Source organism: Pleurodeles waltl, chromosome 5 (assembly GCF_031143425.1).
Source record: "Pleurodeles waltl isolate 20211129_DDA chromosome 5, aPleWal1.hap1.20221129, whole genome shotgun sequence".
In the NCBI taxonomy this organism is placed as follows: Eukaryota; Metazoa; Chordata; class Amphibia; order Caudata; family Salamandridae; genus Pleurodeles; species Pleurodeles waltl.
The window spans coordinates 173,945,194-173,966,901 of NC_090444.1; the positions used below are offsets into that span (position 1 = coordinate 173,945,194).

The 21,708-nt window shown below is 46.2% G+C and overlaps 1 protein-coding gene across 3 annotated transcripts in view; it reads left to right on the forward strand.

The window, feature by feature from the left end:
• Nucleotides 1-21,708, forward strand: part of EPRS1 (glutamyl-prolyl-tRNA synthetase 1) — a 488,457-nt gene that overhangs the window by 208,859 nt on the left and 257,890 nt on the right. For 2 of the 3 annotated variants that reach the window (XM_069233874.1, XM_069233875.1), the window contains exon 19: nt 7,558-7,791. The exons of the other annotated variant lie outside the window; for it this stretch is intronic. In XM_069233874.1, coding sequence (XP_069089975.1) covers nt 7,558-7,791 — 234 coding nt within the window. The remainder of the gene's footprint in view (nt 1-7,557; nt 7,792-21,708) is intronic. 3 annotated transcript variants of the gene reach the window in all.

Sequence of the window (21,708 nt, forward strand, 5' to 3'; positions counted from 1 at the left end):
TATGGTACATGAACCAGTGGTAACTCAAAGGCAAATGGTGTATGTAAGAGATCTGTTTGCAATTTTTCAGATGCTTTGTAAAGGACTTAGACTACTTGTCATGTGTATTTTGTTAGGTTAACTGAATGATCTCAATCCAAGACTAGGAATGTTATGAACTTTCCCATTATAGTCAGAGAAGCGATCATTAAAGCGCTGGAGAAGTTAAAGGTGGATGGGGTAATAGAAGATTAGGTGACAGAACGATTGACCTCATACTGGTGGGTAATGGTAAGACAGAATAGTTCTGCATGAGGTGAGCATATGTGGTGGTGTTGGCTGTTATCCTCTTCCCAGTATCACAGAAATGATGTTGATGCTCTGAGTAAAAGGTCTTTTCAACTCTCGACTTGGTCTTAGCCCATCAGGTAAAATAACATTGTAACTCTAGGGATTTGACTGCAGTTGTGACTTTGTTTGCACATTTAGGTTTTTAAGGAATCCTTTTTGGTTTAACGTGTGCTACTTCTGTCTTTCAAAGAATCTTAGAGTACGTCCTGAACGGCATTCCCGAAGTCAAGATTTCTCAGGATGATGTGCTGGTGTATGGTTGTGAGCTGTGATCATGTTCACCTTCATTACAAAGAGTGTTGAAAAGGTTAGGTTAGGTGAGAGTGAATTAACATTAAAAGTGGAGATATTTAAATTCAGTTTGAATTAAGTTGAGTGTTTAGAGTGATGGCTGCAGGTACTGAGCCTAGGAAGGAATTAGTATGTGCCATACAACTAATTCCTATTCCCGTTAATAAGGATGAATTGATTATTTTTTTTATGCTGGCCATAGTCTACAAAAAAATTGTTCCCAGATTTTTTTAAGGAGGTATGTAACCAAGTTCAATTCAGATGGATTGAAGAGTGATGAGAAGTTTGCAGAGGTAAAATGTAGATTAGAAAATTCTTCCAGATTAAACAGATTTGAACGAGGGAAAGCACTGTCATCATGATAGATGCAGGAGTGAAGCATCTAGGGAGTGGGAAAGACTGAGAGGATAATGTCTGTAACAGGGAGTTTAGAGGGGGCAGAAATAAATCCGTAATAGAGAATGAGGCATTGACAGTGTTTTGCGCGATCAAAAAGTTGAATTTGTGCTTAGGAAATACATTTAAGATGCAACTAAAACTGGCCACAAACCTTAGGAGGTGTTCTCAAGAAACGGCATACACTGTGTCAATTTAAACTTGCAAGCCAGTGGTGGTCCTTCAGGATTTTGACTTTAATGTGTATGTTTCTGGGAGCAAAGAATTTGGGTGCAGATTGTTTATCGAGTTTGTCGGTGCAGTGACATAGACCAAGAGGTCTATGATGGACAAGATGATTATATATTACTAAGCATGTGATGGGTGATGAAGAGAGAGACTGTACATAACTGGCAAATATCCTGAAGGTTTACACTGCTTAGCACATATAAAAAATAAAATAAAAAGCTACCCATTCCACGTCCCATATCATCTTTTGGCTAGCTCCAGCTGATTTTAACTGATCTGTGTTAATGAGTGATTTTATTCTTAAACAATAAAACACCAACTAAACCTTAAAGTTATTGCGTGTAATTCAGTGTGTCCTATTGTATCTGAGGTTTTGACCCCTAAAGCAGTATAATGCGAGACTTGATTGCTCACCCTTCTTGTTTTGAAAGGCTCAAATGCCTAAATGGAGAAACTTGGTTATCTCATTGTGGAGCAGTAGGACTGAGACCTGCGGGCACCAGTGTTAACAGACCGATCCGTAAGACTAACTACTAACTGCTATCAGTCTCCCTAAAAAGAATTTGAGTTTAGAGTTGTATTATGTGTGCCCCAAACGTTGATGGGAGGAATGCTTTTGCATAGTCTATAACCACTTGCAGTTGCTTTGTGTACCATTCCATCCCATCATTTTTCACCTAATCTTGCACACTAGGCTCAGGACTGCTTTATTTAAACAAGAAAGTAATGACCCTGTTACTCAAGGGAATAGTCCATTCCAAACTATATGTGATTTTTGGGCTTAGTAGGCCTCGAAGTTAAGACATAGCGTGAATCCTGTGGCAGCGAGCAAGAGACCCACGCCTGGACATCCCCTTGTCCACTTGGGACAATATGTCAGAATACAAAAGGTGATGTAGCTTAACGGTATTTGCTGGTAGATAAAGAAGTAAGGCAATTAACTCATGAACACCAGTAAATTCAGAAAGTCCTAGTCCTACTAGAGCTCACTCTCCTTATGTTGGAAAATACTCTATTTCGGTTGACACTGTAGTCAAGGGTGAGGTCAGCCTTGGTTCATTTGTGAAGATAATGTTTCTAGTCTAGGTGACATACTGAAATTACAAATATGCACAATATGTCTACCATTTACTCTAGTTTTTCAGTAGCCCTAGGGAAGGGGAACTTGGTGGGCTTCAGATGAGGTTTTGGTTTAAGTGCTAAAAATATTTAAAGCCAAAACCCGCATGGGTAGAAGGTCACCCTTGGTTCATTTGTGAAGGTAATGTCGCTAGTCTAGGTGCCATACTGAAATTACAAATGTGCACAATATGTCTACCATTTGCTCTAGGTTTTTAGCAACCCTGGGATAGGGGAACTTGGGGGGCTTAAGCTGAGATTTTGGATTAAGTGCTAAAAATATTGAAAGCCGAAAATACACTACCTAAAAGTGGAGTGGGATTCCTATTTAAATAAATTTTTCTTTCTGGGTGGCAAAATAATTTAAGACCACAGTTAAAGCTTCAGTGTCCATGCAACATGGCTACCGGGGATCTGCTTGTCTGACAGGGGCACCAGACATACCTCCAGGGAGGAGCAATTAGAGCTCCATGAAGACTCCAAAATTGTTAGTTGTTGATGCTAGGGATGGATTAGACTCTTAGATTTGGGTGTTGTGAAATACTAAAATTCCAAGAGCCTGCATCTCAAGCAACTATTCAATATGAAATTGTTCGGTGGTGGATGCACCCTCTGTCAGTGGATAACTTTAAATATTTATTGCACCTTAAAAATGACCTCTTCTGTTAATCTGAAAGATAGGTCTTGGGTCTCTGACTGCATAGGGTGTTATTTGTTTGGAGAGCCAGAAGGGGCAGGGGCAGAGTTTGTTTAGCAGCAACATTTATGGGAAGCTGAGTTGCTAATTGCCTATAAAAGTGTGACTGGAGGCTCATGATGAGATAGTGAGTGCACGTGCAATCTGTGTGAGTTAATGGAATCTGAGTAGTCTACATGAAGGCAGACATGCAGAGCTGAGCTTCAGCTCTGTCTCTTTCAGTATTGATACAAGGTAGGCAAAAATTATCTCTTAATGTTGTTAAAAGAAGCCCTATGAATAACTCCCCAGGCAAAGAGGCAGGATCCTCTGGCACTCTGGGCCTACAAGCACTGGATCAAGGAACAGACCTTCAGGTTTCCCTGGTGCCCTTCTGGCCTCATATTATTTATGTAGTCATGTGATGGCCTGGAATGAGCAGTAGCTGCAGGAATATACAGGAACCGAGACCTCCCAGACTCTTGCAGTGCTGAAAGGTTGCTCAGATAGGATATTGGTGAGGCCTAGGCTGGATCACAAAGGTGGTGAGCTTTGGCTCACAGATATTGTGCAAGAATTTCTCACCCAGGAATCCGGGGAGTTTACAAATGTTCACTAAACCTTTATAGAGTACAGAGGAGGATTGAAGTTTTATGCTAGGCCACACTCATGCTGTCAAAGTATTTCCAAATTTCTGTCCTCACTCTGTGTGAAATGATTCTGATCCTGTTTAAGAGAATAGAGGGGAACATGAGCACTGAATGCATTCAACTCCATTATTATGTATGTCCGAAGGTGACTTGAGTTCACTTGTATGATGAATGTGTGTTTTTCTTTTGTGAACGTTCTATGTCATCCAGACTGTCTGGATTGCCAACTTTACAATATTATAATGCAATATTTTACTCTGAGTCAGCAACACACTTGACGGAGGCCACCATGAGTGCATGGCCACAGTTTAGTGGCTTAAGTAAAGATTAGAGCATGGCATCCACACTGCAGAGTGATTCTGTATTGTATGATGAGCTTAAGTTCCTGGATCTAATGTAAAAAAGGTGGCACTAATGTAAAATGTAATGAGATGCAGAATTTGAAATAGTTACAGGCAGGGCCAATCAATAAATCAATCAAGTATTTCTAGAGTGTGCTACTCGCCCTTAGGGTCTCAAGGCACTGTGGGGTATGTCCTCTGGGTTCAGCCGAAGAGCCAAGTCTTGAGGTCCTTCCTGAATTGAGATAGTGATGGCGATAGCTGAGGTATTTGTTTTATGCAGGTATGTTGACGAGCGACTGCTGGGAGGAGCGGAGAACTCTGGAAGGGGAGTACCAGGTCAGGCAGTTGTTGAGGTAGTCTGATTAGATGTTGTGGAGGGCTCTGTAGGTGTGTTCAAGGAGGTTGAAGTTGATCCTCTTAGCGACTGTGAGCCAGTGGAGGGCTCTCAGATGTTTTGCGATGTGTTCTCAGAGGCAAATGCTCAAGACGAGTCTGGCGGCGGCGTTCTGGATTTGTTGCTCCTTGCTCTGGTTCTTCTTGGAGGTTCCGGCATAGAGGGTGTTGCCGTAGTCAAGTCTGCTTGTGATAAGGGCATGCGTCAGTCTTTGGGCAGTCGGTTGGTATCCATCTGAAGATTTTCTGTGAGTTCGAGGGTGTGGAAGCAGGTAGATGCGTCCGAGTTGACCTGTCTGGTCATGGTGAGCGTTTAGTCGAGGGCGACACTGACGTTTCGTGTGTGGTCTGTGGAGGTAGGTGGGCTGTGGAGTGCTGAGGGCCACCAGGAGTCATCCCTGGCTAAAGAGGAATGTCTCAGGAATGAGGATCCCGGTCTTGTTGGAGTTCAGCTTGAGGCAGCTCTCCTTCATCCAGGTGGTGACTGCTTCTATCCTGTCTTTGAAGTTCTTCTTGGCTGTTGAGGGGTTTTCGGTTAGGGAGATGATCAGCTGGGTGTCATCAGCATAGCAGACGATGTTCATACCGTGGTTCCTGACGATTGAGCCAGCGGGGTAATTTAGATGTTGAAGAACGTGGGGCTCAATGAAGATCCTTGGGGTACTCCCCAGCTGATTTCTGTAGGTTCTGACAGGTGTGGTGGGAGCCTGACTTTGTGTTCTGCCTGTCAGGAATGAATGTATCCATCGAATGGCTTCGCAATGTATGCCTTCTGTGTGGAATCTGGCGCCATGGGTGCAGTGGTACAGTGTATCAAAGGTGGCTGAAAGTTCTAGTAGGATGAGGGCTGCTGTTTTTCCATGGTCGAGGAGGGAGCGGATGTCATCTGTGACAGTGAGCAGGGCATTTTTGGTGCTGTGGTTAGTTCTGAAACCCTGACTGGAAGATGTCCAGGGTGGTGGTGTCCTCGATGGATGGCGGAGCTGAATGTTGATTGCTTTCTCAGGGACGTTGGCTGGGAAGGGTAGTAGCGACATGGGGCGGTAGTTCTTGACATCTGTAGGGTCAGCTGTGGGTTTCTTCAACAGTGGCTTGATCTCAGTGGGCTTCCAGTTTTCGGGGAACTTTGCTGATTCAAGGGAGCAGTTGATGGTCTTGCGGAGCTCCGGTGGGATTGAGGCACTGGCCTTGTTGAAGATGTGGTAGAGACTCCAGAGTGGATGCTGCTCATGATGGAGCGCATCTCTTCTGTTGTGAGGGGGGCTTTGTCTGTGAGTTCGGAGGGTCTTGGTATCCGAAACTGTCATGGATGTCCTTGATATTCCGATGGAAGAAGGTGGCTAGTCTCTCGCAGAGGTCCTGAGATGGAGGGATGTTGGAAGTCTTGGCTTGTGGTTTGGCAAATTCTTTACATTGAAGAGTTCTTTTGTGTTGTCTGTGGTGGTGTTGATGCTGTTCTGCAGGGCTGTTTTCCATGTGGATCTAATGAAGCCATGATGGGATCTTGTGGCTGATTTCAAGGCTGCAAGGTATTCCGAGGATTTGGTGTTCTGCCATTTCTTCTCCAGTCTCCTACAGGTGCGCTTTGAATCCTGGAGTGTTGGGGTGAACCAACTGGCTTTCTTGGTGGTGTGTTTCCCCTTTGTGTTCAGAGAGGAGTCAGGGTGTTGGCACAGTCTGTGATCCATTTGTAGAGGTTGGGTGCTGACATGTTGGCATCTGGTCTGTTGGGGGGGCGGCGAATTGTTGAGTGTGCTTACGAGTTGATCCTCTGTGGTCTGGTTGCATCTCCTGTGAGGTGGGGGGGTGAGTTGTGTAGGTGTGTGCTATAAGTGTGGAGATGGAGAAGTGGATGCAGTGATGGTCAGTCCAGGTTAGCAGGGGTGAGTCGTCAATGATGATGTATGTGCTGACTGGGAAAATAGGGTTGAGAGTTTGTCCAGCAGTGTGCGTTGGTGAAGTGACCAGTTGCTTGAGCCCGATTGTGTCCAGGTTCTCGATAAGGGATGAGGTTTTGTGGTCGCTGAGGTCATTAACGGGGAAGTTAAGGTCTCCGACGAGTATGTGGTTGCTGGAGATTAATGCGGGGGTGCTATGATGTCTATGATGGAGTTGCTGAAAGCTAGGCGCAGTCTTGTTGTGTAGGTGAGGATTCCACAGGTGCGGTGTGCACTTGAAAGTGGAGGTGCTCCATGAGGGGGGAGAATTTCTGTGTGTTGATAGTTAGTCGGAGGGTGGTCTTGTGGGCGATGGCTATGCCACCTCCTGGTCTGGAGGATTGGTCTTTGCAGAGCAGCTTGTAGTCGATGGGGATAGCGATGTCTGGTCCGGAGATTGAGTTTTGTCCATGTCTTGGTGAGGAAGGTGATGTCTGAGCGGGTGGCGTCTATCAGGTTCCAAAGCTCCACGGTGTGCTTGTGTAGAGAGCGTACGTTGGCCTTTGGCACGCCATTGCGCAGCCACACAGCGGCCACCCTTAAGGGGAGGAAGGGGACAGGGATTGGTCAGCGGGAGGTGGGAGGGCAGGAAGTGCTACGAGGGCGGGGGCAGAGCCGTGGGGGCAGCAGCGGCTGGTAAGTTCTACAAGAAAGCACGCTCTAACAAGGGTGCTTAAAAGCCAAACAGAGTAAAAAATTGTAAAGGTGGGAGAAAAAAATAAAATATGAAAGAAGAGAAAAAGACAGACCTGACAGAAGCAGATGTCCACCAGGGGTGAGGCACAGGCGGGTGCCTGTAGGTGGAAGAGGGCCTCCAACACAGAGCCAGCAGGCTCTGTGAAAGGACAGCGGCAGCAGCAGTGGCCACGCAAGAGGGAGCGATGGCTGCTGGCCAAAAAGGATGGCTACGTGATATAATTTCAGGTTGGTTAAATCAGACTTACAAACATGAGGTTGCTACTTTGAAGATTAGCATTATTTTATTACCTGTGCAGACCTTGTGGGCCTGATATAGGACAGGATTACTGAAACAAAAGTGGCTTTGGTAATCCAGTGGTTTATTTTTAGTTCAGGAATACGTACTTTGTATGGTTGTAAAGTGGCTGGGCCAAAAGAGGGTTTGAAATGTTGTACTGAGCATTCTCTACTGCTCTATCTTTTAGTCTTTTCTTAATTCATATTTTTCCCCTCAGGATCAGGTTGATGTTGCGGTGAAAGCACTTCTGAGTCTAAAATCTGAATATAAGCAATTGACTGGTGTAGAATACAAGCCTGGAAACCCTCCTGCAGCTTCAGGTGTTAGTAAGTCTTCTACTGCTGCCCTTGCTTCAACATCCCCCAGCACAACAGACTGCAAAGCTCTTTATGAAAAAGTAACCGAGCAAGGAGAGGTGGTCAGAAGGCTTAAAGCTGAGAAGGCATCAAAGGTAAAGATGGATGTGAATGCCTGAGTCACTTAGTTTTGGCTTGCATGTGTTGCTAGAATCATAAAAAATGTTTCCTGGGATTTACTTGTAGGGAGATGCTTTTACACCTGCATCTTCCAATGCCTACCCTAATGCTGTTGCTAAAATAAAGCCAATTTGAATAGTTATGCCATCTTCAATGATCAAAAGAAGGGGTGTGTGGCCGGCAGGCCAAGATGGCTGGCTCTATCTAGCCGAGCTCCGCGGCCAACCCCAGATTATCTGTACAAAATACAGCAGTGGGGGGCCGATGACCAGCGGCCGACTCACACACCATCAGGCGGAACTCCCCGAGAGTGAGTTGTGGCGCTTGGGGTGACTGGGGGAGCATTGAGTACCCGCCGGGACCGCCGACCTGCGAGATACGCTTCTGGGAGGGGCCTGTGTAGCGGCGCCCAAATGAACAGGACCTGCAGAGGTGGAAATTTACGGCCGCACCAGGGTGGGGTAAGATGCGCGTTGCCAGCCGAGTAGTGACGGCAGTGTTTAAACGCTGAGTCAAGTGGGAGGTATTGACTCACCTCCATTCATCGCTAGTCAATTGAGCCCCTGTCTGCTGCGGCAGAGGGCAGTCCTGAGGCTAGGCATGTGGGGTGCAGGGGGAAGAGTAGTGATGCCTTCTGGTTTGGCTGACCCACCCCCCCCCCCCTCGGGGCGACCAGTGGTTGCGGGGGCAGTCAGGCACTGTGGCTGCTTGCCCCTGGAGTGGCCACCAAGAGACTCACCTGTGGCAGGGGCAGAGGCTGCTCGTAAAGCTGCTCTCTACCGGCTTTGACGAGCATGCAAGCGGGCCTGTCCCATTTCTGCTCTTGTCGTCCACAGACCTGAGCCCAACTACGGGCGACAGCTGAAATTACTGCAGAGGAGCCCCTTCTCGTAACCAGTGTATGCTCGCTGAGGTTTACGAGTCCAAGGGGAAGGGAAGTCACTCTTCTTTATCCTATCACCCCCTCATGGGGCATACCCAAATGTGCTGACCTACTCGGCCACCCCAGCCATCTACTACCGTAACACTTACATTCCATTCTCCTTGGTGGTGGTGGCGTGGCGTGACGGAGGAGGGGGCTGCTCATGCTGCTGCGCCTACTTAACCAGATGGCGCGTGCAAGTGGTTCCCCCCACACCTGTGCTGTTTGAGACCTGACTGGCACCTGAGGCAACGGTCTGCACCACTCCCCATAGTCTCCCTTGGGATAGACATGGTGGGTGCAGGCCGCTTACGCTCTAGGACTGGAGCTAGGCTGCTGTCTGAGACGCTGCACCCAGACAGTCACAAGCTGGATGCTGTACTGGCAGCAGTGGAACACATTGGTTCCTCTTTGGAACAAGCCCGCACTTCACTGGAGGGCAAAATCGACAAAGTGGCTAGCGATCTTACCTTGCTCCATGCGGACCACTGCGAACTGGCAGACAACACGCACACTAGAGGACAAGTTCCATGATCTGACACCTTAGACGTCTCAACTGGAGTCTTCACTACAGGACGCTCTGGACCGTATAGGAATGCTGGAGCACAACGTTGAGGATGCTGAGGGTCGCACCAGGAGAAATAACATTCGTGTTATAGGCCTTCCGGAGGGCGTTCAAGGCCTAGATGCGGTTGCGTACTCTGAATCATGGCATTGTGGGCTGGTGCCAGAGGCCTCACTGATGCCTTTCTTTTCTGTGGAATGAGCTCACAGAGTCCCTACCAGCACACAACCTCTGGGGGCCGGCCCGCATCCCTTTCTGCTCCGCCTACTTCATTATGCAGACAGACATATCATCCTCTGGGTGGTCAGGTCACTACCGCGGTCCGAGTGGATAACACATAGGTCATGCTGTTCCCAGACTATACGACGGCTGTACAGAGGGAACATGCCTCATTTCTGCCTTTTAAAATGCAAACTCCCTCCTCTTTCCAGCCAGACGTTGAATAGCAACCGAGGGCAAGACACTTTTTTACCATGCCGGGGGCAACCTGGGAGTGGCTGGAGTCCACAAACCGCATCAGCAGACAGGACACAGAAACAGAATCACCACCAATGCAAGGTCCTAACTCCCGCAAAAGAAGAGGTTGCAGAAATTGAGCGGCTGCCCCAAAGAAGGTAAAGCATGTGCCCGATCTGGAACAAATCATAAAAGAACGTTGCGCTGTGCACTGCAGTCTGCAGCGGCCATTAATGCACTCCCAGTCATCTCGGATGCAGAGGCAGAGCTCTCAGTCTAATGGAGAGGATCTTTCCTCTCTCGAGACCTCATCTGAAGTGGGATCCTCGGCTCACCTGACGGTGACACAGCAGATGACTTACTCTAGCTTTACCATACCACCCCATGCCTGATGACCTTCACCTCACAGCGATATCACATGGGAAACCTGGGAACTCCCCAACTGTCACAATGTCTGACTGACTGGACGCTGTCTCTGCTGGCCCTCCTGCGACCTGGCGGATGACCTGACTGCGCCAGTGCCGGCTTCGGCGTCCCCGACCACTGGAGGCAGCTCCTTGCGTGGTGCCTCATCCTCTGTTTTCCCCACACACAGTTCTACCCTGCTGCCATTGGCACCCTGCATTTATGTTGGACCGGGGGAACTGCCCTAATCTAAAATTGCACACACCTCAACTTGCCCATCCCAATCTCCTATTAGTGGAGACCTCTTGCTTACACCTGTTCTGTTAACTCTACAATGTGCTTAGTTTTGACAGATAACAGTTGTCCCTCTGCTGTAATGGTATTCTATTTGTTTGTTTTAGCATGGAGCCAGGAGCCTTTCTGCCTGCAAGCCCGCGGGAGCTCTGCCGCAGGCAACACATTCTTCCCCATTCCTGGTGCCCAGTCAACTAGACATTATCATCACAATGACCCACCATGAATCCCTTTACCATCCTCACGTGCAATGTGCGAGGCAGCATGTAGATATTCTGTATTCTCATATGTTAAGACACTCAATAAACATAGCATTTTTGCAGGAAACACTCCTCGTGCAACCTGAGGTGACCAGGTTGCAGCGCCGATGGAGAGGACAACTCTGTGCGACAGGTTATTCTTCCTATGCCATAGGAGCCTTTATTTGGATCAGACCGGGAGCCCCCTTTGTGGCAGAAGAACAAATTGACACGCAGGGGCGCTATGCCCTGGTGGTAGGGGGATGACTTCCGGGCTGAGCTCTGGAGATGGGTTCCATATATGCACTGAACACAGATCAGACCTCCTTCCTCCACTTGTTATCTAACCAGCTTTCAAGTTGAAGTGAGCTCCCCTGGTTTTTAGGAGGTGACTTTAATAGTGTATTGGATCCTTATTTGGACTGATCCTTCCCCCCCCATTGCCTACTGCACCTACTGTGGTTGCTGCTCGTGCATTGAGCAGCTGGATCCAGAATTGGCACCTTTTAGACACATGGCGTCACCGTAATACCAACGCAAGAGTCTATTCATATTACTTTGCTCCGCACCAACTGCATGTTCGTCTTGATAGAATGTTGTGTACAACTAATCTACATCATGCAGTGCTAGAAACTGACTACTTGGGGCGTACTCACTCAGACCACAACTCACAACTTCTGCACTTGGGATGGGACATCTGTCCCTCACGTGTTCCTACCTGGAGGCTGCGACCTGAGCTGCTGGAGGATGAGGGATTTAGGACACCACTGGATGGAGCGATCCCTGAATATTTCAAACATAACACTGGCACAGCATCCTCTGGCTTGATCGAATGGGAAGCATTTAACGTCTTCATTAGGGGCCACTGTATGGGTACGCAATGGAATTTGCATAACACTGTTGAGAGCGATCTCACAAGGGTTGAAAGAACTCTGATGCAACACGAACAGTAAGCTACTCAGCACCCTACAGAAACAGCACAATTATCAGCCTGGGCAGAACATATATATCCCTCTTAGAGAGACTATGTTGCCTAAATTATGCAGCCCACTCAGCACACACACATGCCTCTGCTGATAAATCGGGAAAACTGTTAGCTTGGTTGATCCGACAAGAACAAGACCATAGCCCTATCACGGAACTCCGCTCAGCGACTGGGAATGTGCTTCATACTCCTTTGGAAATCCACTCTGAGCTTACGAGATATTACGATACACTCTACAGCACTACTGCAATTGTACACCAACCAGACTATGACAATTTTGTTTCCTCCATTACCCTGCCCTGCCTGACTGATGACCTTCGGGAAGAACTGGAAGAACCCGTACACTCTCTGAGGTCCAGGACAGTATCCATGCCTTATCTGCAGGTAGGACCCCGGGACCGGATGGCTTGCCGACTGACTTTTACAAAGCCTTTTCTACAACCCTGGAGTCTCACCTCCTCCACCTATAATGAGGAATCCATACAGGGGGCATCCCTGTTTGCATCGCAGAGAGAGAGGCACTGCTGGTGTCACTACCCAAACCTGTAAGGGACCCGTTGGAGCTCGGTTCTTACAGACCGCTGGTGATGCTTAATACTGATTACAAAATCCTTGCCAAAGTCCTGGTGACACGGTTGCCAGCCCCCACCCACCCCCCACCCCACCCTGGTTCCACATCTGGTTCATCCTGACCAGAACGGATTCGTACTTGCAGGTTACACCTCTCATAACATCAAATGCCTATTTCGGGTCATGAGATACTCAACGCGGGACTGGCCTTGAGCGGTGTGCCTCTTAATTGATTTGGAGAAGCCCTTTGACTCCTTGGAATGGCCTTACTTATTTGAATCTTTGCAACGCTTTGGTCTTTATTTTCTACGGATGGTGAAACTATTATACACCAGCCCCCGGATTCGGGTCAAAGTGGGTAGGAACATAGCTGACCCGGTTGAAGTGGGCATGGGCCATTGCTGTTCTCCCTAGCAATGGAACCGTTGGCTGCGGTGCTTCGCAGACGAGGGGATGCCTGGAGGATTGTAATAGGTGACAGCCCACACATCATATCACTGTATGCTGATGACCTCCTGTTGTATTTCAGAGAGATTGATAACGTCCCTCCGGTGGTTGGGACCATCCTGCAACAATTCACCACCCTTTTGGGTCTGCGAGTCAACTGGACAAAGTCATGCATTTTCCCATTTGACCCGGCACTACAGAATCCAGACCTGTGCCTTTCAGGAGTTAGTGTCTCTTGCCAACCAAGGATGTTCCGATATCTGGGTATACAGATATATCACAGAAGTGAAGATCTACATGATGGGAATCTTAGAAGGGCAGTGACATCCATTCGTTCCCAGATGACTTTCTGCCAATCACTGCCACTCTCAGTAGCAGGAAGAATCACCCTCTTGAAGATAATGCCTCCACGCTTACTGTACTACTTTTCCAACTTACCATACTATGTCCCAACCAGTTTGTTTAGAGAGCTAGAACCCAGAATAAGGGAATTTATCTGGAACAAAGGCTGATGCAGAGTGGCACTGAAAAAACTTTATTGCCTTTAGCTCAAGGCGGCCTCTCGGCACCAAACCTGGAACATTACTATTTGGCCTCAGAGCTTTAATGGGTGGCCCAATGGCTGGCGGAACGTCCACTTTTCGATACGGCGACCACTTCCAAGCCCTGGACACTTGCGTAACTAGCACACCTTTTCCATCCACTCACCAGTTAGGCACCACCTGAAGTACTTTTGCTAAATGTGGCCTATCGCTGTTACAGTAGATGCTGAAATCTTACGAAGGGAATTATCCCCTTTGATCCGGCATTAGCACAATTAGGTACACCACGCAGTCTGGGACTCACGTCTGCTACCGAACTTAGACCTTGGCATGCTGTGGACTTATATATGCGAGGCGATCTCTATAGCGACAACAAACTGAGCACATTAACAAACTGGTGGCTGAGACAGGCCTCCCAGCAGGACAATTCCTGCTATTCAGTTCAATGACAAGGGCATTATCGAGTAAATGGCGGGGGGGGACCTGACAACCGAACCCCCAACTCATTTACTAATACAATAAATGCAGGTTATGGGACAGGGCAGGTATCTGATTCGATGGTTCACACACACGCTCAGAACACATGCACTGCATGCCCACAATAATCTTTTTACAGACTCAATGTGGGATTAGCCTTGTCCAGCCACACCACTATCCTCCGCAATTCTAGATTTCCCCCTCTTTCAATTTTATATTATCCATAGAGCATACCTCACTCCGGCCTGCATTAAAAAATATTTTAACCGTGTTGATGCGCCCTGCCCCCGCTGTAAGCAAGTAAACGTGGACATTCTCCACATGTTGTGGTTGTGTCCCTCCTTACGTACCTGCTGGAGAACAATCACGTAGTGTCTATCGACGTACACATCACGTCCCCTGCTACATAAGTGGGAATCCTGTATCCTTGGCCTATTTCCCAGAAACAAAAATGACAAAGCATCCACAAGATTCCTGGACCTTGGGCTTCTAACAGCCAAATGTTTGATCACCCGGAAATGGAAACCTACTGAACCACCATCCGGGCTGGCTTGGAAACACACTTTTCTGACCTGGGCAGAGGCTGAGGGGGTGGTGTTGAGACGCGAGGATACACTGGACATACACAAATATCCCCTGTCCGTCAGCTTGGATGAGATGCTGGCAGTCTTACGTGGTCCAGACACAGACACAGACTCAGACTCTAATATAACAGGTCACCAAGTTACAGAAGCACCACAGGAATAGGCAATTAACATGTTGGAAATGACATTGGTATTCTTACTATCTTACATACTCCGTTATACTGTTTCTGGTCAATTCATCGTTGGCAACTTATATTTATGCGTGAGTTAGCTCTTGAATGTAAAGTCATTTGTATAGTTATAATGGGGGGGGGGGGCTCCCTACTCTTGGTGGGGCGACTGATTGGGGCTCCATGTTTTATTGTATTACCTTTTCTTTGTATTACATTGTTCCGTTTATTATTAACCTTGAATCCACATTTATAAATGAGTCCATGGACATGCTGCTTATACCACAACTAAGAAATGTAGACACACACTGTGCAAGGAAATGCCCTTGAGCCGAAGTAGACGGACCCTCAACGAATCAATTCCCAATGACTATGACCCACTCAGGCACTTCCAGGTCTGATAAGGGGCTCGCTACTATTACTGACTTTATTTGACTAAGGGCAAACTTTTGTGGACTTGTGGGGGCGAGTTCTAGGAGTTATGCACAGTACCTGGAAAGTGCATGAGTGTGACATTTTAAACAACGCAATTGTATTGTAATGCTTATTTGATGATGATAAAAAAAAAAGAACAATAAAAACATTTAAGCAAAATGACACAGCTCGCAATACTGCTAATATAGGGACATCTACCAAAATCATCACTGACTGGTATCTCACGCCCATCGGTATACAAAAAGGAAATCAAACATGCAACGTGGACTGTGGGTCATCTGGGACCCTACTCCATGTACTCTGGGACAGCTCCAAGTTATGCGCGATTCTGGAAATTGGCTCTTACAGACATCAACACACATCTAAACATGCACGTGCCTCGATTCCCAGATAACACAACCCTGGGTCTCTCCAACACACACACTTTTCCGCTCAAGTCCAGCAGAGGGTGTCACATTGGTCTGACTTTAGGCACAGCTCACCAAGCCATTCCTGCGCATTGGTGTTCCGCCACCCTCCTGACACACCTGAGCTGGCTCCACCATCTATGGCACATCCTAGGGATGGAAAAGCTCACCTTAGTCCTGACATCCTGAATGGACTCCTCCAGAGGTCTTTGGCAACCTAATATTTCTCTTCTCTCCCAAGAATTCAGGGAACTGACGTGTCCTAAATATCTGCGTTTGCTCAGACTACACCACCCTACTGAGGAAAGGACCGCCAACAAGACTGATACAACATCCACTGACTAAGCATTCTCTTATTAGTTGGAGGGTAGTGGGTACCCCGAGGAAGGGCACGGGACGGGTGGGGTATAAAGTTATATGTTGTGATGCAATATGTTTTTACTATGTTAGTTGTAAGCGTTATGACACTTCTTGAAAGTGGATGTTTCCTTAAACGCTTTGACAATAAAAACAGATTTGAATCATTCAATGATCAGAAGAAACCTGGATCCCGTTCTTTTGTGACTATTGAGGCTTGTATCACTATTTAAATTGGTTTTACTTCAGCAACAGCACTTTTGTAGTGTTTTGTACTGTACAATAATGAATACATTTTCCTATTAGTGCATTCTAGTTGACCATGATTCTGTATGCTTTCCAGATTCAGATTGTTGTGGGTTCATTTTACACTTTGCTTGGGCACACATTTTAGGTCTGCGCCATTTCACCTACAAATTTGCCCTGATTTAATTTATATTCAGTTTTATTAATTTTTAGTTAGCCTGCTTTTCAGAGGGGATGTTTTTATTCTTGTCATCAGCTGTGATTCTGCAAATGCGTTATTTCTGTGCATGACATTTCACCTTGTACCTCAGTCCCCGGCTGACAATAACAGTACATGATAATCCAGCTAGCATTGTTGCCACAAGTGTGTGTAAACAGTCTGACACTTTTCACATGCTCCTGTCAGGCCCTTTTCACGGAACAGAAATGAGTTTCTTATAAAAACACTGGACAGGCCAAGGGAAAACAGGGAAGTCATGCCAGCCAGCTTATCCATCCACCCTGTATGCCATTTCAGAGCTAAGCTCAGCCCTTTCTCTACAACAAGCTAAGGAAGCGGAGAGCAGACCCCTATTCTCCATGTAATGGGGTGGCTGCTCCTCTCATACACTAAGTATGGACAGATTGAGCTATCACTGCTATGCACTCACTTAAAAGTTAGAGGTTAAGCAGAATTCATATATGCATGTTATTCCAGTATTCTGGGCTTGTTTGTTCTTCCCGCTGGTCACAACGATTCTAATCCTGTTATGTGTCATATTAATTGCAGCTCATATATTTTATCGTGGATTGCAGTCTTTTCAATAAATATATTGAAAACCATCCTGCATCTTTTCTTTGGCCTGTGTGTGTGTGTGAGAGACCTTTAAGTAACGAAAGAAAGGGGTGAGATTTGTCGACTACAACATCCCCTGAGAAGTGTCATGCGTCAGGCTGCCACAAATCACCTTTGCTTTCTATGTTTGGATGAGGTGAGGTGCTGCTAGCTAGTGGAAAGGGTTGGGCCGACAGTTGCCAAGACGGTGTGGGATTGATTCAATCGCCCACAAACAGTGGTGCTGCCACCCCAAATCCAGCAGTCTTGTTTCAGTAACGAGAGTCCTGCAACATACTTGGGTATAAGAGTTTGCTCTGTTTTCCCCGCCAATTCAGTGGGGTAATGCTGTAGTTCGGAATTTGTTTCTGAATATATTTGGAATGCATGTAGCATTAATACAATTTCCTTTGAAGTGTCCTCCACAAATTGCTCTTTCCTCAACTCCTGCCACATGAAATGCATTGCATCATAGAAACCTTGAACTCCATTCAGATTCTGCACTCTGTGCCACGCGAAGTACCCCCATACAGACCAGCATTTGGTTTGCAACTTGTGCCCTTCTCCAGACCATCAGGAGGAAAACTGTGAGGCCTGTTGATTGTTTCGATCAAAAAAGACTCTCAGATCAAAGGGCACGAAGACTTGAAATGGCATCGAAAAGCAGTGAACATCTCGACGTCACCGAAGGAGAGCAGGCGAGACAGCAGTCTCCATCCGAGACAGACTCCGAACAGACCCATCACAGCTGGCCAGCTTGTGAGTACATCTGCCCCTGTACCCCCACACAAGAAACATCCTAAGGCCTTGGGTACAGCACTGCCGGAAGGCCATGGTTCAGCCTGAAAAAAGACTGTCGGCGACCGACCTTCGGGATCGGCGCCGAAAAAGGCCACTTCTCAGTCCACTTCGAAGTCGAGAAACTATAAAAGGCTCCATTTTGGACTCCAGCAGGAAAAAAACTAGTTTTGGAGTTGAAGATTCGAACGGCAGCTTCGGAGCCGAGACCTTCCATAACATTTTTGGTACCGAAAAAACAACAGACTTCAGAACCAAAAAAGACATCCTATACAGAGGAGTAAGGACTTTCCAAGAAATTAAGAGAAAGCCATAAATCCTCTGAGGAAGAGTCGGACATTGAGCCCATTCTACAAATTATGGATGAGCGACAATCTAAAATACACATCCATAAAGAGACAGGAAGGATTATTACAGCACATCTTTTAAAAACAAAAAGAAAGCTGGCATTCCAAGAGGAACTGGACACTGCACAGCCACCAGCAAAGGTGCAAAAGGAGAAGCCAGTACCTCCTCACTCTTCTCCTCCTCATTCTCCACAGCCATCTGTCTCTCCCCACACCAGCCCTCCACCAATGCCTTCTCCAACACACTTTTTATTCGCAAGAAGACATAAAGGTCCCATGGATCTACTATGTTCCTGATCCCATCCCAGATAATGACAGATACTTACCCATCCAAACCATCTTCACCTCAAGATACCACAGTATACAACCAGGTCATAGCCATGGCTGCAGCTTATCTTGGGGTAACAATGCACTCTGGACCACTGGAAGAATGTTTTATTTAATACATTATCTTCAACACATTCTAGGTACCAATGCCTCCCAATGTTACAGGGCATGGTAAAACACGCAGACCAAATTTTTTGTGAGCCTGTGAAATCTAGAATTATCACACCTAGAATAGAAAAGAAATCTAAGCCTGCACCCTCTGACCCAGATTATATTATTCATCAGGTGCCTCCAGACTCAGTGATGTTTAGTGCAGCACGAAAGAGGGCCAATAGCCAGTCTTCAGGAGATGCACCCCCTCCTGAGAAAGAGAGCAGAAAATTTGACGCTGCCGGGAAAAGAGTTGCTTCCCAATCAGCAAATCAATGGAGAATAGCTAATTCTCAAGCACTGCTAGCCCGCTGTGATAGAACACATTGGGATGAGATGCAGGATATTATACAGTATCTCCCAAAAGAACACCAAAAGCGGGCACAACAAGTGGTAGAGGAAGGGCAAGCGATTACTAGCAAGCGAATAAGATCTGCCCTTGATGCTGCTGATACAGCTGCAAGGAGCGTTATCCCAGCCATTACAGTCAGAAGACATGCATGGCTACACTCCTCTGGTTTTAAACCAGAAATTCAACAGGCTGTGTCCCAGAAGTGGACACTACAATAGAGAAATTACAAAAAGACTGATACAGCAAAAGCAATGGGTGCTCTGTACACCACACCATATAGGGGGTCATTTCGTAAGCCTCAGTTTCGAGGAGGTTTTAGAGCACAATCCTCCGAGGCTTCTACCTCACAAACAAAGCAACCATATCAAACCCAGTACCAGCGAGGAGGGTTTAAAGGAACATACAGAGGTCAGTACTCTAGAAGTAGAGGTAAATTCCAAACCTCTAAACAATCAGCTACAAAACCAAAGCAGTGACTTCCTTTACTCCCTTCCAGTCCACACATCTCCTGTGGGGGGAAGACTACAGCAGTTCCACTCTTATTGGCAAAATATCACCACAGACAATTGGGTATTATCAATTATCCGCAATGGCTATTGCCTAGAATTGATAAACAACCCTCCAAATATTCCACCAAGATATCTCAAATTATCCCCAGAACATAGTTCTTTTACAACAAGAGGTTCAATCTCTACTACTCAAACAAGCAATAGAATTAGTTCCACAGTCCCAACAAGGACAAGGGGTAAACTCACTATTACTAATTCCCCAAAAAGATGACGCCCTCAGACCAATATTAGCCCTCCAACCCCTCAATCTCTACATCTTGTCAGAACATTTTCACATGGTAACTCTGCAAGATTTCATTCCACTTCTACAAAACAAGATTTTATGACCGCTCTAGACCTAAAAGATGCATATTTCCACATACCCATCCACCCAGCTCACAGACAATATCTCAGGTTTGTCATAGCAGGAAAACACTACCAGTTCAAATTGTTACCATTTGGCATAACAGCAGCTCCAAGGCTGTTCACAAAGTGTCTAGCGATAGTAGCAGCATACTTAAGAAGACAACACATCCATGTCTTTCCATATCTAGACGATTGGCTAATAAAATCAAACAATCGTGCACAATGCCAAAAACATACACGTTACGTGATAGAAACTCTGCACACCCTAAGATTTTCTATTAACTACCAAAAGTGTCACCTTCAACCACCACAAGTATAACCATATCTAGGTGCTATCCAAAATATTCAACTAGCTCTAGCGTATCCAAATACCCAAAGGATACAAGCTTTCCAAAATCTAATCCCACTCATACAGCCAAATCAACAATTGTCAGAGTCACCAGATCCTCGGGGTCTGTGCACATTCCCAACACTTCCACCACAAGACGGCTCCAATACTCTGATTATATTTGTCACAGAGTCTAAGAGTCCAAGTGGGAAAAAGGGGATTAGGAAGGGAACAGCTGGGAAGGACACCTGTAGGAAGCAAAAGGTTAAAACACACATCAAAAGTACATCTCATTAAATCAATACTAGGCTATGACTCTAAGCATCGTCATTCTGAAAACATGAACAACCTAAGAATAGACTTAAAATGACTAGGCTTCAAGATGACTGGATACCTGTGAGGGAATCAAGAGAGGTTAAATGAAACTTTCAAATTCAAGTACTTTCCTTTGCTTGAGAATCAGGAAAACAATCTGGATAAGTTCTGAACCATCATATGAATCCTTTTTGAGAACACATATTAGGAACACACAACATTACATCTAAAACTCTGGTCTTTTGTTCTCTCTAAATGTTGGAACATGAATTGCGCTCATTGCAGATTTTCACATAGGTAGTAAATACCATAGAAGGATTGTGCACCATAATTAATACAACATATATTCAAGGAATAAATCACGGGACTTGTCAACTCAAGTACTACCAAGTAAATGCCTTAGAATGGTAGCGCACAATGAATAACATGAATTGGGCACGAGGAGAGAATCGCGCGTCTTGCCGATTCAAATGCCACCATGTAACTGCCAAGAAATGGTAGCGCACAATGAATAACATGAATTAAGCATGAGGAGAGAATCGCGCGTCTTGCCGATTCAAATGCCACCATGTAAATGCCAAGAAATTGTAGCGTGCAATGAATACCAAGGGTTAAATCACTAGGAAACGAATCGCGCGTCTTGCCGATTCTAGTAACAGCATGCAAATGCCACAAAAACACCTAAGCGCACATTCACATGCACAAGAGTAATTTGTTTATCGTGCAAGAATTAGGCCCAAGAATTAGAGCGCCCTCGATAACTGGGTCGGGGGCCTAGCCCAACCTCCGTCTTACCGCCCTGATTAAGGATCACCAATGTAGTATGACACCGGAATAGGAGCTCAGGAAGCTTCTAGAAGGCCCTGGAAAGGGACCTCACCCTGACACACTCTGAAAGCCTGCAGCAATACATTGCAAATGAACAGAATTTATAAGCACCTTAAAAATAAGTCTTCAGGATTGAACTCTGCAATGCAAAAGGTTAAACAGCATATCAGCACAATGCATAAATTACATTATCTTGAGAGTGCTGGGTTTTTGCATTCTAGTCGCTCGTAGAGCGCGCACTACCCTAGTGTTGACAACAATAAACCAAGATTTATCTTGAAGATTTTAGGAATGATGGCATCTTGTAGAGCAATAGTCCCACACGCAAGATTAAACATGAGGCCCTTACAACAGTGCCTTGCACAACAATGGTCACAAGCACATGGTCAACTTCAAGATCTAGTGTTGATGGACCGCCAAACACATGTCCCTTCAATGGTGGAATCGCAGCAGTTTAATGAAGGGGTTGGTCATTTGAAGACCCTGTGCCTCAGACCATAATTACAACAGCTGCATCAATGATTGGTTGGGGAGCTCACCTAAACAATCACACCATTCAAGGGCAATGGAATTTCAAACAGAAACAGCTTCCCATAAACCACTTAGAATTATTGGCTG